Source organism: Sarcophilus harrisii, chromosome 4 (assembly GCF_902635505.1).
Source record: "Sarcophilus harrisii chromosome 4, mSarHar1.11, whole genome shotgun sequence".
Classification (NCBI taxonomy): domain Eukaryota; kingdom Metazoa; phylum Chordata; class Mammalia; order Dasyuromorphia; family Dasyuridae; genus Sarcophilus; species Sarcophilus harrisii.
In genome coordinates this window covers 337,027,950-337,045,077 of record NC_045429.1, presented here as the reverse complement: position 1 = coordinate 337,045,077, position 17,128 = coordinate 337,027,950, and the positions used below count along the sequence as shown (strand labels likewise).

Here is a 17,128-nt window from a genome sequence, read left to right as displayed (position 1 = left end):
TGATTTAAGCAGGGGGAGGATGGTGTGAGGGATTCTGGGGTAGGCCAGGCATCCCTAAGCCACGGATGGGGAGCTACTTGGGTATAGGCTGCTATGGCTCAGGAATGAGCCTTCCCGCTCTTGGCTCACACCGTGGCAGGTAGATGTTTCCTCTTGCTTCCCTATAAGGCAAAGGCGGCCGAGGGCTGCTCCCTGGCAAATCTGGGTCACCTGGATGCAGGGCCTGGAGTGACAGCGGCTGCTGCCACTGCCAGTGCCTGGGAGGGCCCTGCCACTTCTCAGCAGCTCCTCTCCTTCCTCATTAGGTCATGGGAAAGCATAGCCCGGGGCCCCGGCCCAGCCTGAATCACAGGTGACGGGGCCTGAGCACAGAGAGGCACACATACTCACGAACAACGCTCACACACACACGCACACGCACTCTCACCAACGAACGCCCAGTGTGAGGATCTGAGGAAAGCAGACAAACCCCCGGATGCTCATGGGGGGAAAGCGAGCCACCTGGGTGCTGGCAGGGGGCCAAGTGGTGATGAAAGCCCAGGGGAATGGAAACAAAAAAAGCCAGGGCTCCACCGCTACGCCCACTGGCCGGGGTATAAAGCAGGGGGAGAGCAGCCACCCAGCACACACCTCTCAGACCCAGCTCCTCCTCCCTGGTGACTGAAAGCAGTGGGCTTTTCTCTCTCTCCCTCGCCATGGCCACCACCACCACCATCCGCCAGTACACCACCTCCAGCTCCATCAAGGGCTCCTCTGGCCTTGGGGGGGGCTCCTCCAGAGCCTCCTGCCGGGCCCCAGGCAGCAGCTTTGGTTCTGTCTCCTCCTCCAGACTGGTCTCCGGAGGAGGTCTAGGGGGAGGTTACGGAGGCAGCTGCTACTCTGGCAATTACAGCTTCGGCAGCGGGCTGGGGGGCAGCTATGGGAGCAGCTTCGGGAGTGTGGACGGCCTCCTGGCTGGGGGGGAGAAGGCCACCATGCAGAACCTCAACGACCGCCTGGCCTCCTACCTGGACAAGGTGAGGGCCCTGGAGGAAGCCAACACTGACCTGGAGCTGAAGATCCGGGACTGGTACCAGAAGCAGGCCCCTGGGCCTGCCAAGGACTACAGTGGCTACTACCAGACCATCGAGGACCTGAAGAACAAGGTACTGTCCTGCCCCCCTCCCTCTCCCCTCACCCCCTCAGCAGAGATGTCTCCTGCTGTCCAGGAACATCTATTCTGACCCTCATGTTTTATAAAGGGAGAAACTGAGGCTCGCTGCCCAAAATCAAACACAAAGTCTAGTTAATGACAAAGACCCAGGCCTTTCAGCTTGATGTGACATATTGCTAGAGCTCAGAAGATGGTGGGAATAAAGGATTTCCCAGATAAGAAGGCAAAAAGAGGTCTGTCCAGTAGAAAAACAGCTGAATTTGGAACTAGAATTTCTGGATTTGGTTCCCATTGCCATTGGTCTCATGTTGCTGTGCCTTCATTTCCTCATCTATAAAATGAGGCAGGGGTTGGATGGATGATCTATAAGGGCTCCCTTCAAGGTCTAACTATATGATTCCCCCCTGAAGCATTAAGTCCTTGGTCCTTTAGGAGGAGTGGAACAACTCACCATCTAAGCTATAGAGGTGTCCTCTACTCAGGTCTCTCCTGGAGGCTGAATACAGTGGGAGACAAATGGTTTCCTTTCCTTTCAGGATAAAGTCAGGATTCCCCATGGTCTGGTTCTGCTCTGACCCTGTAAATCTCTTGGGGTTAGGGAAGAAAGTTGGGGAAGTGGGACTAACACAACTTGGTTGAGGGCCAAGACACCTGTTGTCCTAGGAGGAGATGGATGCTGCCATCTAAGGAAGCTTTCAGGCTAAAAAGGACTCCCAAGGCTGCTAAAGGCCTTGTTGAGTGACCTGTGGATATTTCCAATACCTTGTATGTAGAATTCAGAGATTCCCTCTTCTAGAGGAATTTTCTGAGCATTCCTGAAAGAAGAAAAGCCCAAAGGGAGCACCTGTAGTTTGAGGCATCCCAGGGATGCTGACTTCATATTGACTATGCTCCTCTTGGTTTGAATTTGGTGTCTTCCTCAGTGACTCCTTTGGACAATTTCCCTGGACCTTAGTTTCCCTCTCCCAAGTGGGTTGGATCAGAGGGGCAGAATGAGGTCATAGAAAACACACTGGATTGAGAGTCTAAGGATCTGGGTTCAAATTTCATCTTTAACCACTATCTGGGCTCTTGGACAAGTCACTTGACTTGAATCTTGAGCCTCAGTTTCCTTCTCTGTAAAATGAGGAGGTTGGATTTGATGACCATGGTTTCTTCCAATTCGACATCTGTGTTTCTGTGGTTTCTAAGGCCCTTGATCTCTTAGTTCTTCTGCTCTGACATTTTTAATTCATCCTGTGCCCAAGACCAAGTTCTGGGGTTGCTGTCCCTGCTTCAGGCCCCTCAGGTTTCCTCCTTTCTAGTCTCCACAGGGGTCAGAGCATGGGTGAGTGAGGGGCTGTGTTGGGAGAAGGGGGGCAAGTTCCAGCTCATCCAACTCCCACTCAGCTCCTGCCTGTTCCCTGAAGCAACCTCAGAGCAATTATCTTGGTGAGATGGAAGAGGAGCAGTTAGGGAGGGAGGGTCTGGATGGAGAGGCGCCAATATTAGTTGCCTCTGGGTAGGAAAAACCTGTCTCATAAACCTGGCTTCATGTGTGACAGTTAAGGCTAGAGGGGCATGGGTTGGGAGGAGAGGGTCTGTTTTTCTGATATCCATGAAAGACAGTCCATAGGGAGAGAGGATGATCTAGTCACCTGAGATCCAGTCTGTCTCCACTACCTCCCCCCAGTTCACCCTTGCCCTCTGTCTGTCCCCTCAGATCCTCACGGCCACTGTGGACAATGCCAACATCCTTCTGCAGATTGATAACGCCCGCCTGGCTGCTGATGACTTCCGAACCAAGTGAGTCATGGGCTGGGTTTGGAGCATCTTGTCATTTATATCTCTCTCTCCTATGTGTAAGTTGGAGGGGGGTGGTCTGTGGCTTCACAATCAGACATTCATTCAGAGGGGATTACCAATGAGCCCAGATTGATCTATTTCTGAGTTTTTAGTAGGGTTTTTGGGCCAGAGAGGAGAAACCTTACAAGGTGGAGAGTCTGGTGCTTTTCTGCCAGCAGTTTTTATGTTAATGGGATCCCTGGAACTGCATGAAAGACTCAGAAAGAGAAAAAGAGATGGAGGAGAGAAAAGAAAGGTAGCATGAGAATAAGGTGGCATTTCAGAAGGAAAAGACCTTTGGTTATGGATTCAGAAAATCTGGGGTTGAATTCTAGCTTTATTTATTACTTGTGTAACTCTGGGTAAATTGTTTAAACACTCTGGGTCCTCATCTATAAGATGACTCAATAATTTCTAAAGGTCCTTCTACCTTTAAATCCTTTTATCTTATGAGAGGAGAGAGATGGCTAAGACATAGTTCTTCCATACCCCCCTCCCACCAATCGCCTCAGTTACCTAGAATCCATAGGCGACATCATTCCTGCCTCAGTTCCTATAGTCCTTCTTCATGATTAACTGTTCCTGCTGGGATCCTTGTTTCTTGGGAAGAACTAGAGAAGGCTCAGTTTCTAGAGACACTGTGCATATCTTCTTGACCTCTCTGGTTCCTGTTGCAGGTATGAGACAGAGCTGGCCCTGCGCACCAGTGTGGAGGCTGACATCAATGGCCTGCGCAGGGTGCTGGATGAGCTGACCCTGTCCAGGGCTGACCTGGAGATGCAGATTGAAAACCTGAAGGAGGAGCTGGCTTACCTTAAGAAGAATCATGATGAGGTGAGCCTAAATTAGGGGCTGTGGAGCCCAAGAAAGAGTGAAATGGAGGGTCATGTGAAATGCAGGAGCTCTGAATCTCCTAAGAAAACTGGAAAAACCTTAGCCTTGGGAGACCTCCATCCTGTGTGGAGAGATGGAAACTGACATGAGAGTTAGAAGCCATATATCCTCTGCCAAGCAGGCAGGATAGACTGGGTCTCAGCCCTAGAGCTGAGAGTCCTAGTGTGCTACAGGGTAAGAGGCAGTGTGGAATAATGGGAAGTGATGGATGGCCTTGAAGCCAAGAACCATGAGTTTAAAGCAGACTTCAGGCATTTACTAAGCTATGTGACTCTGAGCAAGTCTCTTTGTGACTCAGTTTCCTATATCTAAGCTGAGAGGGCTGGACTCAGTGATCCTTGAACTTAAATTGAGATTTAAGGTAGTTAGGTAGGGTAGCGGGTACAATGCTGGGTTGGATCCAGAAGACCTGGGTTCAGTTCCAACTTCAGCAGTTTACTAGCTATTTAAGTTACTTATCTTCTGTCCTTAATTTTCTCAGCTATCAAATGAGGGCAGCATCTATCTCACAGCTGATTTATTGTCAAGATCATCTGAGATAACATGTGATTGCTTTTCAAACCTTAGAGAGTTATATAAATGTCATTATTATCATTGTTATCCTCTGAAAAAATTGTTGGAATTGGAATCCTAGGTTCAAATCTCCAAGCTACTTGTGTGATATTGAGTAAATAAGTTTTTTTTCTAGGCCTCAGTTTCCTAATTTGTAAAATGAGGGGGTTGGACTATATGGTCTTTGAAGAATCCCTTCCAGATGTGCTCTATGATTGTCTACAGGAGATGAATGCCCTTAGAGGCCAGGTGAGTGGAGAGATCAATGTGGAGATGGATGCAGCACCTGGAGTGGACCTGAGCCGAACCCTGGCTGAGATGCGTGACCAGTATGAGAAGATGGCAGAGAAGAACCGCAAGGATGCTGAAGACTGGTTCTTCAGCAAGGTGGGTACCAAACTGGGGCTCTTTCCAGGAGCTTATATGGAGTTAAGGGAGGGGAGGTTAAGATTAAGAAAGGGAATCTTCATTATTTTTCTTTAGGGAGGGAGAGGACTTCAGAGCTCTGACATGTTCTGCTGATGCTCTAGCCTTGTGGGATCTGATTCTGGCCTGTTTTATAGAGGGTGGCCAACCCTTTGGGGTGTAGAGAAGTGGATCAAGGGCCCTGAACTCAGACTGCAGTGAGTGGACTCAGGATGACTCCTTCTAAATTTGTTTCTCCTACTCCTCTCCAGACTGAAGAATTGAACCGAGAAGTAGCCACCAACAGTGAACTCCTACAGAGTGGCAAGAGTGAGATCTCTGAGCTCCGCCGCAGTGTTCAAGCCCTGGAGATTGAGCTGCAGTCCCAGCTCAGCATGGTAAGTACCCTGTGCTTGGTGCCCCATGGTAAGTGCCTCCAGCCCTAGCTTGTAGACTAGACATAGGTGATGGATAGAAAGATTGGCTTGGAGCCAGGAAAATTAGTCCTAGCATGATGCAGTGAAAAAAAGAGATAGTGTGATGTAGGTCTGGATTCCAACCCCATCCTAAATACTAGCTGTGTGACCTCTCTGGGACTCAGTTTCCTCACCTGTAAAATAAGGACTCTAGACTTGTTGCCTACTAAAGTCCTTTCCAGCTCTAAATCTCATCATCCTATGAGCTATATGGAAGGATGGAGAACAAGCTGATGATTCTCTCTTCCTCTCTCCTCCTATAGAAAGCCTCCCTGGAGGGCAGTCTGGCTGAGACAGAGAGCCGCTACTGTGTCCAGCTGTCCCAGATCCAGGGGCTCATCAGCAGTGTGGAGGAGCAGCTGGCTCAGCTCCGCTGTGAGATGGAGCAGCAAAACCAAGAGTACAAGGTCCTCTTGGATGTGAAGACTCGGCTGGAGCAGGAGATTGCCACCTACCGCCGTCTGCTGGAGGGAGAGGATGCCCAGTGAGTGACCAGGCAGTGAGATGGCCTGAGGGGGTGAAGGTGGTGGGTGAAAGGCAAATGGTGAGAATTGGGAATGAGGGCAGCTCCCTGGACGTCACCATCCATCAGAGACTTGGAGCCTTGATGTGTAGCAAAATAAACACCTTGTGATTGGGAGAGCAGAATTTTCTGGTGTTAAAAATGTGTGCCTTTGTCAAAAACAGTTAAAAAGAAGTAAAATGTCCCTTTCTGGGCCCTATCTATTAGTTTTATCTTTATGATAGCTGCCCATTCTGTATCCCTTCCTGTGGAAACAATGGGATGCGAATGTGAGGAGGAGGGGACAGGTTCATTTGATTTTGAGGAGTCTTAAAACCCTAAATTCCCAAGTACCCACATCTAATATATTCTTTTTTTCTCTTCTCCCACAGCCTGTCTCAGTACAAACCTAAAGAACGTAAGTACAGTAACTGCTGGAAAAGAGGGTAGGGAAGCTTTTTGGACACTGGGCACATATATAGAGGTTCAGTGGGTGTTTGTAGAGTTATGTCCAGGTAGCATTAGAAACCAAGACAAAACCACAATGACAGGGCAGGAAAATAGAGGAATCATTAGTCAATGATGTTTTATGGTCACTGAAGCCACAGCCAGACAGGCCTGTGATTCATGCTGTGCAGGGATTAAAAGAACTTTAAAATTGGACTTCTCAGCCCAATATGTAAGACAAACTCCCCCCTCCCCCATTCTCTTTTTTAAAAATCAATTAATTATTAATTTTTTAAATTTACAAAGCACATGCATGGGTAATTTTTCCAACATTGACCCTTGCAAAACATTTTGTTCCAAAATTTCCCCTCTTCCCCTCACCACCTCCCCTAGCTGGCAAGTAGTCCAATACATGTTAGATATGTTGAAATACATGTTAAATCCAATGTATGTACACATGTTTATATAGTTATCTTGCTGCACAAGAAAAATCAGTTCAAGAAGGAAGGAAAAGAAAACTAAGAAAGAAAACAAAATGCAACAAACAAATAACAACAGAGAGAGTGGGAATGCTATGTTGTGTTCCACACTCTGTTCCCATGGTTTTCTCTCTGGGTATACATGCCTCTTTTCATCACTGAACAAATGGAACTGCAAAACCTCCATTCTCAAAGAGTTCCTAGACTATTTGGGGGGTGGGCAATGTGATGGTCCTCCGCCTTGGATAAGTTTGCAATTTAGTTAGAAAGTTATGGTGAACATACAAGAGAGTAATTTAAGAGCACCAGTTCAACAATAAGAGGCAGTGTGGCAAAGTAGATTGCAAACCACACAAGAACTCAAGGACTCCTGAGTTCAAGTCTTCCTCTGATATATATAGCTGTCTATCCTGGGTAAGAAAATTGATTTTTCAGTGATGTAGGCCAGGGCTTCTTAAACTTTTCCACTTGTGACCCTTTGTTGCCTAAGCAATGTTCATGTGACCCCAGGCATTTAGGTATATAAAATAGCTATACATATCAAACATTTACTGATAATAAAGCATAATTTCACAACCCCCTTCAGTTATGAGACCCATATAGGCATTTAACCTACATTTTAAGAAGCTAGGATCTATACAGTTTTCCAAGCAACAGATTGCAGAGAAAGTGCTAATCAGTGATAGTAGAGTGAGTTTCCTCTCTTGGGAGTTCCCTATATAATTAAAACAGGTCCAGTTCCCAACCACTATTCCCATCCTCCAACTTAATGTAGGAACATCCCAAGTGGTATTCCTGCTTGTTGAGCACTTGGCTGAAACAGCTCAGGAGATGCAGAATAAAGGAGAAGATATGGAAATCTTAACCAGTCATTCCATATATGGGAAATGGCCACACTGAGGGTATACAGGCAACAAGGAGAGTGTTAGAGATGGAGAACACATCAGTTGTGTCGAGAGAAAAGGAGATGGGAGGGACTGATGGACCTGGGGGAAGTTGTAGAAAGAATCTTGAATGTCAAGCTGAGGAGTTAATTTTATGGGCTGGGGAACTGGGTGGGAAGGGTCAGACAGTAAAAATCAACAAACATCTATTAAGTGCTTATTAAGTACCTGGAAGTAAACTATCTTGGGATACAAACACAGTCAAAGAAAAACTCACATTTTAATGGGGAGACAATATACAACCAACCATGTGAATATATATACTGGGATAACATACAAGAGACATCCAAGCACTCCTTGTCTAAATGGGAGTATAATCTCCAGGAGTGAGCATGCTTTGCTCATCTGGGCTCTATTGAGGCTAAGAAGGTGGGTTCTGATGTGATTTTGGTCATGTCACTCAATGTCTGTTTCTGTTGGCTTCTTCTGCAGCTATGACTACTCGCCAGGTCCGCACCATTGTGGAGGAGGTGCAAGATGGCAAGGTCATCTCTTCCAGGGAGCAGGTTCACCAGTCTACCCGCTAAGGGAGATCTACTGGCCTGAGGGAGCCCATTGGTCCAAGGGAGAAGCAAGAGGAAAGATGCTTTTTAGTGACCTCCTTTGGGACCCTGCTTATGTCTCTCCCTCCTTTTGTAGCTTTTTCCCCTAGCTTCAGTCCATGCCCCATGCTCTTTTAGCTTCCTACCCTTCCCAATTAATAAAGCTTGTTGATTCAGAGATGCTGATTGGAGTCCTGTCTATGTTGCCCTGGAAGGTAGAATCCCTGTGGAACCTCCAAGAACAGGTCAATGAGAGAGGGGATCTTCCTTGTTTGCATGAGCCCCAGCTAATAAACTTATATCTTAGAAGAATGGAACACACATACCCTTTGGAGTCAAGGGACCCCAAGTTTTCAATTCTTTACAAACAAAAATTCTATCAGTGCCATTAGGTCTTTCCTACAGGACAAGTCCTGAAAGTCTACTCTGTGCCTCAATTTCCTTATCTGTAAAATAAAGAAATAGGATTAGATGATTTCTGAGGTTCCCTCCTGCCACTCTTATCCAATTCTAAATCTAGGCTTCTACAAGCCATCATCAATTGATGGGGATCTAGAGTTCTAGCATTCAGGTTTCTTTGTTATGTCTTTTTCTTCCTCTTCCTCTTCAGTTCCTTAGGGATCACTTCCCTATTGCTATCTTTCCACCTTATGGTAGGCAGGGGTAAAAGATCAGAGGTCAGAGATCTGACCACTCTCTTTGCAGCTCTTCTTAAACTTTTTTGGAGGTTGTGGTTTCTTTAACTTAATATCTTGTTGCTTTCATTCATAATGGAAGGAAATGCTAAATTTCAGTTAGTGAAAATAAAGATGTCATTATTTTCCCCATTCAAGTTCACAGACTCCTGAAATCTATCCATAGGCTCTTTGTGTGTGTGGGGGGGGGGGGGGGGGGAGGTTAGGAGCCTATTTTCTTAGGGAAATATGCCTAATTGGTCTGTAGGGAGGGACACTGTGTCTGGACACTTCTGGGAGTATACACAGGTTGACTTTGTGAAAGGGATCAATTCCTTTCGAAATAACGCATAGTTATCTCTTGTGAGAGACTCTTGAGTGGGAAGGGCGTTAGCTCTGGGCTAGGGTGTAGGGAGCACTGTCTCCTTTTGGGGAATGGCATGTGGGGAGATTCCAGGAGACTACTTTGGAGGGAAGAGGAGGGTGGAGACGGAAGTGGTTTGTCTCACAGTGTTGGGAGGAGACTCCAGGAGCAGACACAGACAAGACATTTTCTTTTCAGGAAAATACCTTTCTGGGGCGGCGGTTGTGATTGTTGGCTGTAAGTCTCTCCTGCCCATAAGATCCACAGATAAGCTGTTGGTAATGACAATGGTAGAGAGAGAAAGGCCCTACTGGCTTCCAGTGAAATCCTTGGATCGTAGGACTGAAATTTGGAAGCAATTTTGGGGGTCTTCTAGTCATAGATCCAGAATTTTAAGAGATCTCAGAGATAATTTAATCTGGTTCCAACCTCTCCCCTTGGGTTGCCCTCTTCTCCAATCCCATTTAATAGATGAGGAAACTGACACGTTCTTGTCCAAAGTCACCCAATTACTACCAGAAGTGGGATTTAAAGCCAGGTCATGTGACTCCACGACCAGTGGTCATTCTACCACACCAAGAGGGAAATGTTAACCAGTGGCAGCTAGGTGGCATAGTAGGTAGAGCACCAGACCTGAAGTCAGGAAGACTCATCTTCATAAGTTCAAATGTGACCTCAGACAATTATTAACTCTGTGACCTTGGACAAGTTACTTACTCCTGTTAAATATCTGTTCTCCTGATAATTTCCTCTGCTGGCTCTTCCCTGACTTATTTCTCCCTTTCTTTACTCTTGGCAAAGAACTTGCGCTCCTTCCCCTCCCCCCCCCCTTTCTTTTTCCCTTCTCCTCTCTTTCCTTCCTTTTATATCTATAAGAAAGAAGACAGCTTTAATAATTAACCTAAGAAACACTAGAATACCAGATGAAGTCCCTTAGACTAATGGTCACAGAAGATGTGGATTGTTTGGAAGAAAGACTAGTCCTATTTGGTCCTCCTCCAGCTGTCTCTCCTCCTCCCATTTTGAATAAGAGTAGGGGAGAATGACTATATTGGGAAAGTATGAGTTATTAAGGTCCAAGTAAGTAATTCAGTCTCACTTTATGGGCCAAAGGGCAGATCTATAATGACCCAGGTGGTTTATGACGCTGCCCTATGGCCTAGCATTCTGGAATTATCTTGATTGGTTCTGTGGAAGGTATTTAGCCTCAGCATCATAGCCTGGGAAAATGTTCTCATTTAACAATCTTGGTGGTTAGAACAAACCACAAAGAAAGAAGCTCTTGAACCAATTTTGTAATTCATAATATGTAAATGAGATAAGAAGTAATTAAGACAAATTTAGTTAAGTGGAATGGGTGAATTATCACTTTTTTGTTGGACTGTATGTATTATGTTTCTGTGCCTGTTAAATTTTGTAACCCTGAGAGACAAAGCTTCTATTGCTCACCTTTATAGCTCTCAAGAGACTCCTGGGATAACTGAATCCTCCGATAAGTACGAGGAGAGTCTCTCTATAAAGTTTTGCTCTCCGAGGAGGAGATAGAAAAAGGAACCTTTGAAGGGTCAGATTATTTACTTGAATGGAGAAAAAGAATTAGGAAGGAAGGAGGGAGTGGGAAAAAGGGCAAGATATTTTTCTCCTTTTGTAATAGGTTCTTTTGGAGGAGATTGTTTCTTCTTTTGGAGTAGATTGTATTAAATTATATGAGGGCAGGAGCAAGAGAGGAGGGGGAAGAGAATGTTCTCTGGTAAGAGACATCTTTGTAGCTCAAATGCAGATCAAAGCATTCTCATCTGGCAGCTGGGGGTGGGAGGCAAAGTTTCTCAATCACAAGAACCAGTCCTAAATTTTCATTGCCCAACCCTTCCCAGTAACCCAAAGGGTGATCTCATGTATCCTCTTAATAATCCTAAAGGAGCAGAGAAATATCTGGGAAGAGTCTCCCCATTGTCTGGATTAAGACTTTGACACCAGAGATGCCTTGACTCAGCCACTGTCACTGGGTATGTCAAGGGTGGAGTAGGAGACAAGGACAGGGGTGAATCAACCTAGAAACTGGGGGCTTTGTTCAGATCGTGGCTGATGGGATGGATCAGAGCCCAGGGTCTCACTTCTTCCCTCTATGGGCTAGCGTGACAATAAAGGAGCCAGTGGTGGATGAGGGTTGGGTGGTGGTTGTGGTGAAGATTATGTGGAGGATCCTGAAATCCCAGGCCCTGTTACATGGTTCTAGACTTCACTGTGTGTGTTTGTGCCAGAACTAACCCTTGCCCCAGACCTAGTCACTCCCTGTGGTGAAAATCACTATTAAAAAAATGATTGTTAATTAGAATGTGAGTTTGGGCGGGAGCTTTATTAAAGGAAGAGGTAATACAATATAAATGTATGGACTTCAATAAGTGGGGGGACAATACTAGGTTTGTTCGATGGACATGTTTAAACTGGAAATATACAACTGTACTAATGAGAAAGGGATATGGTAGAGACACTTTGAGAAGACTGATCCGGGTGAACCCTGCTCTCAGGAGGGAACCTCTGGGTTAGATCATATGTGCTGTGAAGTCCTCAGATACTTCAGCTGTTCTTTAATGGGGTGTAGGGTTCAATCTCAATCAACCTCAGAGAGGTAGAAAAGACTGCAGAGGTCCTCAAACTACGACCTGAGGGCCAGATGTGGCAGCTGAGGACATTTATCCCCCTCACCCAAGGCTATGAAGTTTCTTTATTTAAAGGCCCCCAAAACAAAGTTTTTGTTTTTACTATAGTCCGGCCCTCCAATAGTCTGAGAGACAGTGAACTGGCCCCCTATTTTAAAAGTTTGAGGACCACTGCAAATGTTTAAGTGATGGGGGCCAAAGAGAGCAAAAGCAACATATTCCTAAAATCATAGATTTAGAGATGGAAGGGCCTTAAAGGATGTGGAATCCATTTCCCTTCCTTATATTATGGTTGAGGAACCTGAGACTGAGAGATGTTAAATGATCTGTCAAGATCACATAGTTAGTCTCTTAGGTAAGTAAATGAGCTTGGATGTTCTTGACTTCAAGTTTAGCATTCTACATTGTGCCACTAAAATAAATGGGTCCTCTAGAATAAAATCCTTAAGCAAAAAGGAGGAGAAAATAAAGGAATGGAATGTAGACAGATCCAGACAGAGGCACAGCTAATGAGCTGAGTAAAATTCAGTCAGAGCTCATTTCTGGGCACAGCCCAGAGAGCACATGCTGATAAAGAAGGTGGAAGGGAAGAATTGTCTGGAGTAAAATCAGACCTTAAGCCAAAGACTGGGGATCTGGGACCCAGACTTTGTTCTCCTAGTGTTTTAGGAATCACAGGAACATTGGATTAAGAGCTGGGAGACATCTTAGAGACCCTCCAGTTTGGGAGGTTCTTAGCCTATCATGGCTCCATTGGGTGTTTGATGAAAACTATGGATCCCTTCTCAGAATTATGTTTTAAATGCATAAAATAAAATAAAAAGGACTACAAAGAAAACAAAAACTTGGTGAAAATAAGGATTTTGTTTTTTTCCTCCTTCTGATATTTATCCACCACCAAGCCCTTGGTGGTTTGTGGAACCCAGGTTAAAAACTCTTGATCTCAGGGCAGCTAGGTGGTACATTTGATAGAGCACTGGGCTTGGAATCAGAAAGATTCATGTTTCTGAGTTCGAATATGGCCTCAGACACTTATTAGTCAAGTGATCCAAGGCAATTCACTTGACTCAGTTTTCCCATTTGTATAAAATGAGCTGGAGAAGGAAGCTTCAAACCACTCTTATATGCTTTTCAAGAAAGTCCCAAACAGGATCACAAAGAGTTGGATACAAGTGAAATAACTACAACAAAAGTAGATCTATTTTTAGGAACAGTTAGGTGGAATAGTGGATAGAGCACCATCCCTGAAGTCAGGAGAACCTGAGTTCAATTTGTTCAAATGTTACCTCTGACATTGAGTAGCTGTGTGACAATGGGCAAAAGAATCCTTGATTTTTCCTAGGGGGCTGAAAGAAGAAAGCCTAGCTTGGGGGAGGGGAAGGGAGAAAGAATAGGAGGGAAAAAAAGGACAAAAACTCCCAATCTGACTCCCAGATCTTAGAGAAGAGGCTGCAGATGGGACAAGAGAATAAAGGGATGATTTCATTTTATACTCATCTATTAGGGAATGCACCTTGGCTGTGTGGTTTACCTCAAATGGGCATAATTTCTACCCTGAGATTTCCTTTCTTCCAGGCAAGTTTAGTTGTGCCCTACATTAGGGCTAGAACACAAGAAATGGGGTCAGGACTGGAGTAATTACTGAAGAGGAAGAAATGGCTGGAAAGAAAGGCAAGTGAATTTTGTTGGGAGTAGACTTTTGCAGAAGAAAAAGCAGGTATTTGCAGGAGAAATTCTCTCCTTCTCTTCCTTTTCCTTGACTGTATTTCATGAATGACCAAAAGTTAAGGTTGAAGATTATAAATTAGTTAGTCAATTATCATTTATTAATAATGTGCTCATTTATTAAGCACCAGTATGTGCCAGGCATTGTTCAAAAGGCTGGAGAATACCAAAAACAAACAAACAAACAGAAAAAGCCAAATCAAACCAAATCAAAACAAAACCAACAAAAATTCCAACAGTCTCTATCCTCAGGAAACTCACATTTTCATGACTTTGCATTTTATAAGGGGCAAAACTGAGACACTGAGGTATAAAGGAATAGCCCAATACCTTTGTAATTGCCTTTCTTGGATGATCCAGAAAAATAAGGATCCATTTCTGTGGCCCAGAGCCTGCTGTGGGCTCTGTGCCCTGCCTCCTGGCACTTTGTGATCTGTGAATGTGCTCTGTGTTGGTGATGTAGCAATCACACCCACATTTTGCCTGACATAATCATGGGCTACACATTTTCTCAGGATTGGGAAAGATAGGATGTTAGTACAAAGTTGACCATAGAAGCTGGTGTGGCTGACTTCAGAAATGATAGATTGTAAGCAGATAGTCAGCTTCTCTGAGCCTCCCAATGGGCTAAGTGCTACATTGAATCCACTATATCATAATAGGATACAGTGTCATGCACAGTTGTATACTTCATATTCTGAATGTTCAAGTTGGACTTACTCAGAAACCTTCCCTACTTTATTCAAAAACCTTATTTGGTAAGCTTTTAAGATAAGAATTCATTATTTGGTAAAAGTTGTGGTGAAAACTGGAAAGCAGTCTGGCAGAAATTGGGCATAGGTCAATATTTTACACTATTTACCAGGATAAGGTCAAAATGAATATATGACCTAGATCTGAAGGGGGATATCACAAGAAAATGAGATCATGGAACATATTACCTATCATTCTTATGGATAGTAGAACAGTCTATGAATAAACAAGAGATAGAGAGCATTGTGTCCTGTAAAATGGATAATTATTTTAATTACATCAAATTAAAAAAAAAATTTGTACAAATAAAGTCAATCTAGCAAAGATTAGAAGGAAAATGGAAAATTAGAAAAAAATTTATAGGCAGTTTCTCAGATAAATGTCTTATTTCTCAAAATATATAAAGAAATTTGTCAAATTTAAAAGAACATGAGTCATTCCCCAATTGATAAATAGTAAAAGGATATAAGCAGGCATTTTTTTCAAGTCATATGAAAAATGCTCTAAATCATCATTGACTAGAGAAATGCAAAGTAAAACAATTTTGAAATATCATCTTATACCTAGCAGATTGGCTAAAATGATAGGAGAAAGTGAGAAATATTGATAAGGATGTGGAAAAATTGGGAAATTAATTCCTAATTGAATTGATCCAACAATTTTGGAGAGAAATCTGGAATTATGCACAAAATATGCATAATCTGGAATTATGCATAAAATCCTTTGATCTAGCAATCCCAAGGTGACTAGGAAATAAAAAAAAAACCCAAACTGTTTTCTAAAATATTTATATCAGCTCTTTTTTTTTGTGATAACAAATGACTGGAAATTGCAAGGATGTCTTTCAATTGGGGAATGGCTAAACAAATTGTGATATATGATTGTGATGGAATACTATTGTGCTGTAAGAGATGGGGAGCTGATTGATTAAAAAACAAACAACAACTTGGAAACACGCAAGCCAATAATGAAGAATGAAATGAGCAGCACCATGAGGATGTTGTACATAGTAACAGAAATACTGAACAAATTTGAATGACTAATTAGTTTCAGATTTTACAAATACTTAAATCAGTTACAAAGGATCTAAGAAGGAAGATACTATTCACACCAAGAGAAAGAACTGATAAATATAAATGTATTATATATATATATATATTATTTTATATATGTATATACATTTGTGTCTTTCCTTGGGAGGGTTAGGAGGGAACTAGGAAAAAAAAAGTAAAACAGAGAACAAAAGAAAATTTAGCAGGATGCACAGAGAAGCAGTGTAACTTTGAAAATGATGTATAATATTTATTCCAGTTTTTTTTTTTTTAAGTAAACAATGTGAAAGAAATTCATGGTCTTATTGAACCCTCTTTTGATTCTATGCTATGTTATGTACATGGAAATGTTCTTTTTTGGTCTTTTTCTATTTAAATTCAAAATGAATAAAAATAATAAAAAAAACTCCTTCCTTGACTCCTTATTACTTAACAAAGATCCAAATTTCTTTCCTTGTCATCAAAAGCCCTCTATAATGTAGTATAACTCTGCTAAAAGAAGGGAGTTCTTTCTTAACTCTTCTCTGAGGCCAATTATCCAGCATGAGTCCTCTGTTCTTTAAAAAAGAATACCACAGGAATACAAGCTGTAACAGGCCCTGCCAGATTGGAAAGACTGTGGTCAGTGACCCAGGCAGTGTTTGGCTTTGAATGTGTTATCTGAGGTCCAGGCCAGTGAAGTTTGGAGAGTTTTTTCATCAGAATGTTGGCCACTAGGTGCCACCCTGGATCTCATCTCTGTGTTTCTCCCAGTGCCTGGAAGAGAATTGCATATAGTGGACACTTGATAATGCTTATGGAATGAATAAATAAAATTTATACCCAGAGCCTAGTGCATTTCTGTTATTGAGGGGATAGTGGAAGCCACAGTTTCAATAGACTATACCTCTGTGATGCCCTATATTTCTTGCTCTCGTTCAGGAACTCCATTTCCCTCAGGACAAACTGTTCACTTGATCATGGTCTATAGAAATGGACATCCTTTTCTCAGTGTCCTGGATATCCTGGGCTTGATGTGTCGGGTCACAAGACTTCATAGCTTTGCCACTGGCAATAAGCCTGGGCATATCTGAACCTTCGGTCTAGCCCTTAAGAAAGAGACAGGTAATTCTCTTCCTTGGAGTATATATCTTAGGTGGAACATAGCTTGTTTGTCCTTTTCTGGGGATAGAGAGTGGAGTTAGGGGAGCATTTTGGAGGTGGGGAGGGAAATATACCTTCCTTTTCACCACTGAGACCTCCTTGGCAATAGGAAAAACACTTAACTATTCAAAATCATTGAATATGGCAAGTGTATCACTGAGGTACATAGCATTATAAGAGAAAAGCTGTCCCTGATGGCCTGGGTCAACCCCATGCCATGGGATCATACCCTCCCAACCCCGAGAGTTTACTTGATCCCTTTTCTTCTTTTTTCTTTCTCTTCTTTGTCTCTGTCTCTCTCCCCCCTTTTCTTTGTCTCCGTCTCTTTCTGTTTCTTTCTCTCATATAATAAGCCTATACAATGTACAAAACCTTTCTTTTCTCTTTCTCTCTGTTTCTCTCTCTCTCTGTCTTTGCCTCCTCTTTTCCTTTCCCATTCTCTCTTACATTCTCTCAATTCAACATTTATTAAGTCTGTACAATGTGCAATATTTCTCTGTCTCCATTTCTCTGTATCTCTCTGTTTCTCTGTGTGCATT

At 43.4% G+C, this 17,128-nt stretch overlaps 1 protein-coding gene across 1 annotated transcript; it reads left to right on the top strand.

Moving 5' to 3' along the window:
• Nucleotides 1–584: 584 nt before the first annotated feature.
• KRT17 (keratin 17) lies at nucleotides 585–8,399 on the top strand. Its single transcript, XM_003768214.3, has 8 exons — nucleotides 585–1,145; nucleotides 2,856–2,938; nucleotides 3,655–3,811; nucleotides 4,649–4,810; nucleotides 5,101–5,226; nucleotides 5,568–5,788; nucleotides 6,199–6,224; nucleotides 8,109–8,399. Exons 1-8 carry the CDS (start codon nucleotides 696–698, stop codon nucleotides 8,201–8,203), a joined length of 1,320 nt encoding a protein of 439 aa, XP_003768262.1. The 5' UTR covers nucleotides 585–695; the 3' UTR covers nucleotides 8,204–8,399.
• The last annotated feature ends 8,729 nt before the right edge of the window (nucleotides 8,400–17,128 follow it).

What these genes read in the sequence shown, in the direction of transcription:
- KRT17 (XM_003768214.3), top strand. Translation starts at nt 696, where the DNA reads ATGGCCACCACCACCACCATCCGCCAGTACACCACCTCCAGCTCCATC. An exon ending in TGCAGTCCCAGCTCAGCATG is followed by an intron (nt 5,227 to 5,567) that starts GTAAGTACCCTG and finishes CTCCTCCTATAG; the next exon opens with AAAGCCTCCCTGGAGGGCAG. An exon ending in TCAGTACAAACCTAAAGAAC is followed by an intron (nt 6,225 to 8,108) that starts GTAAGTACAGTA and finishes CTTCTTCTGCAG; the next exon opens with CTATGACTACTCGCCAGGTC.